The 1,377-nt window shown below is 69.6% G+C and overlaps 1 protein-coding gene across 1 annotated transcript in view; it reads left to right on the forward strand.

The window, feature by feature from the left end:
* The first annotated feature begins 84 nt into the window (after positions 1–84).
* Positions 85–1,377, forward strand: part of VASP (vasodilator stimulated phosphoprotein) — a 5,858-nt gene continuing 4,565 nt past the window's right edge. The window contains exon 1 of the mRNA XM_025214330.1: positions 85–134. Coding sequence (XP_025070115.1) covers positions 130–134 — 5 coding nt within the window. The 5' untranslated portion in view covers positions 85–129. The remainder of the gene's footprint in view (positions 135–1,377) is intronic.

Here is a 1,377-nt window from a genome sequence, read left to right on the forward strand (position 1 = left end):
CCCCACCCAATTGCCCTTTTAAGAGGGCGGTGGCGGCGCGCGGTGCATTGTGGGGGGCGGTCGAGGCGGCCCGCGGGCGCCGGGGCCGGGCGGGGTGGCGTGGCCGGGACTGAGCTCCCCTCCGGCACCATGAGGTGGGTGCAGGGCGGCGCCCCCGCTATGGGTGGGACCCCCCTTTGACGTCACGGCGATGACCTCACGCGCGCGGTCTTTGACATCACAATGCCACATCGCGCGCTCGTTGCCTCGCCCCAGCGCGGGGAAAGAACCTAGGAGTCCCGGCCTCCTGCACCCCCTCGTGGGTTTGGGGTGGGTGGGGGCAACTGGTGCCTTCCTGCCCCGGGCCCGCGGGGGGTGACAGGATAGGAGTTGGGGCCATAGATCTCGCCCCCCGCAGCCAGGCAGCCCCGCCCCTGGGAGCTCTAGCCCTGAAGGGTCCGAGATCCCTTCTGGGGGGAAGGGATGCCCCCACCCTGCACTGCTCCCACCTCCGCCAGGGGAACTAGGTCCCCTGGAGGACCCCGCTGGGCTTCGGTGCCTCAGTTGCCCTTCCTGCCCCAGCCCTTGGGGGGGGGGGGGCGAGGTGCTCTGTCCCCCTCCCAGGTGACAGGTGAACCCTAGAGCAACCCCAATGCATGGGGAGATATTTTGCCCCCCCCCTCCCCCGCAAGAGCTGCAGGGAGATTCCTGCCTCCTTGGAAGGCGGGGGGCAGCAGGGGAGGCTCTGACCTGGTGCCTGCCCCCCTCTCCCCCCTCCTTTGCATGGGACAATGGGATCAGACTTCCGGCCTGGCCCTGGCCCTTCCTGGTCTCCCTGCCAGGCTCCTGCTCCCGCCCCCCGGGAAAAGGGGGGCAATTAACCCCTTGGCTGCCCGAGCCATGGGCATTAAGGGGTCCCTGTGGCATGGAGGGGCTCTTCTGGGGTCCCCAGTGCCCCCCGCTCCAGCCCCGCAACACCCTGCCCCCTCCGCCGTACTGCTGGTGCCTGTCATTACCTGCAGCCCCCTGATGCCCCTCACTCCCGACCCCCTGCTGGTGCCCCACACTCTTGACCTGCAGCCCCCTGCCCCCCCCATCCCCAGCTGGGCTGAGTTGGGGGGGGTGGGCAGGGGCAGGAAGGTGCCAGGGAGGAAGTGAGTCAGGAGTAAGTGGGAGGGGAGCTGCCTGGGAGGGGTGGGGGGGAGCCTTGAGGAAGCAGTCACTACTCCCCTCCTCCACTCCCCCCAGGTGCTTCCTGCTCCTGCTCCTGCCCTTGCCTCTGCCCCGGGGGTGGGAGGTGGGTAGCGAAGATCCCTAGCATGGAGGGTGGCAGGGGCACACATCACCCCTCCCAGCCAGGCAGGAGCAGGGTCCCCGAGACAATGGGGGGAGGGGACG

This window comes from Alligator sinensis, unplaced genomic scaffold (assembly GCF_000455745.1).
Source record: "Alligator sinensis unplaced genomic scaffold, ASM45574v1 scaffold107_3, whole genome shotgun sequence".
Lineage (NCBI taxonomy): Eukaryota > Metazoa > Chordata > Crocodylia > Alligatoridae > Alligator > Alligator sinensis.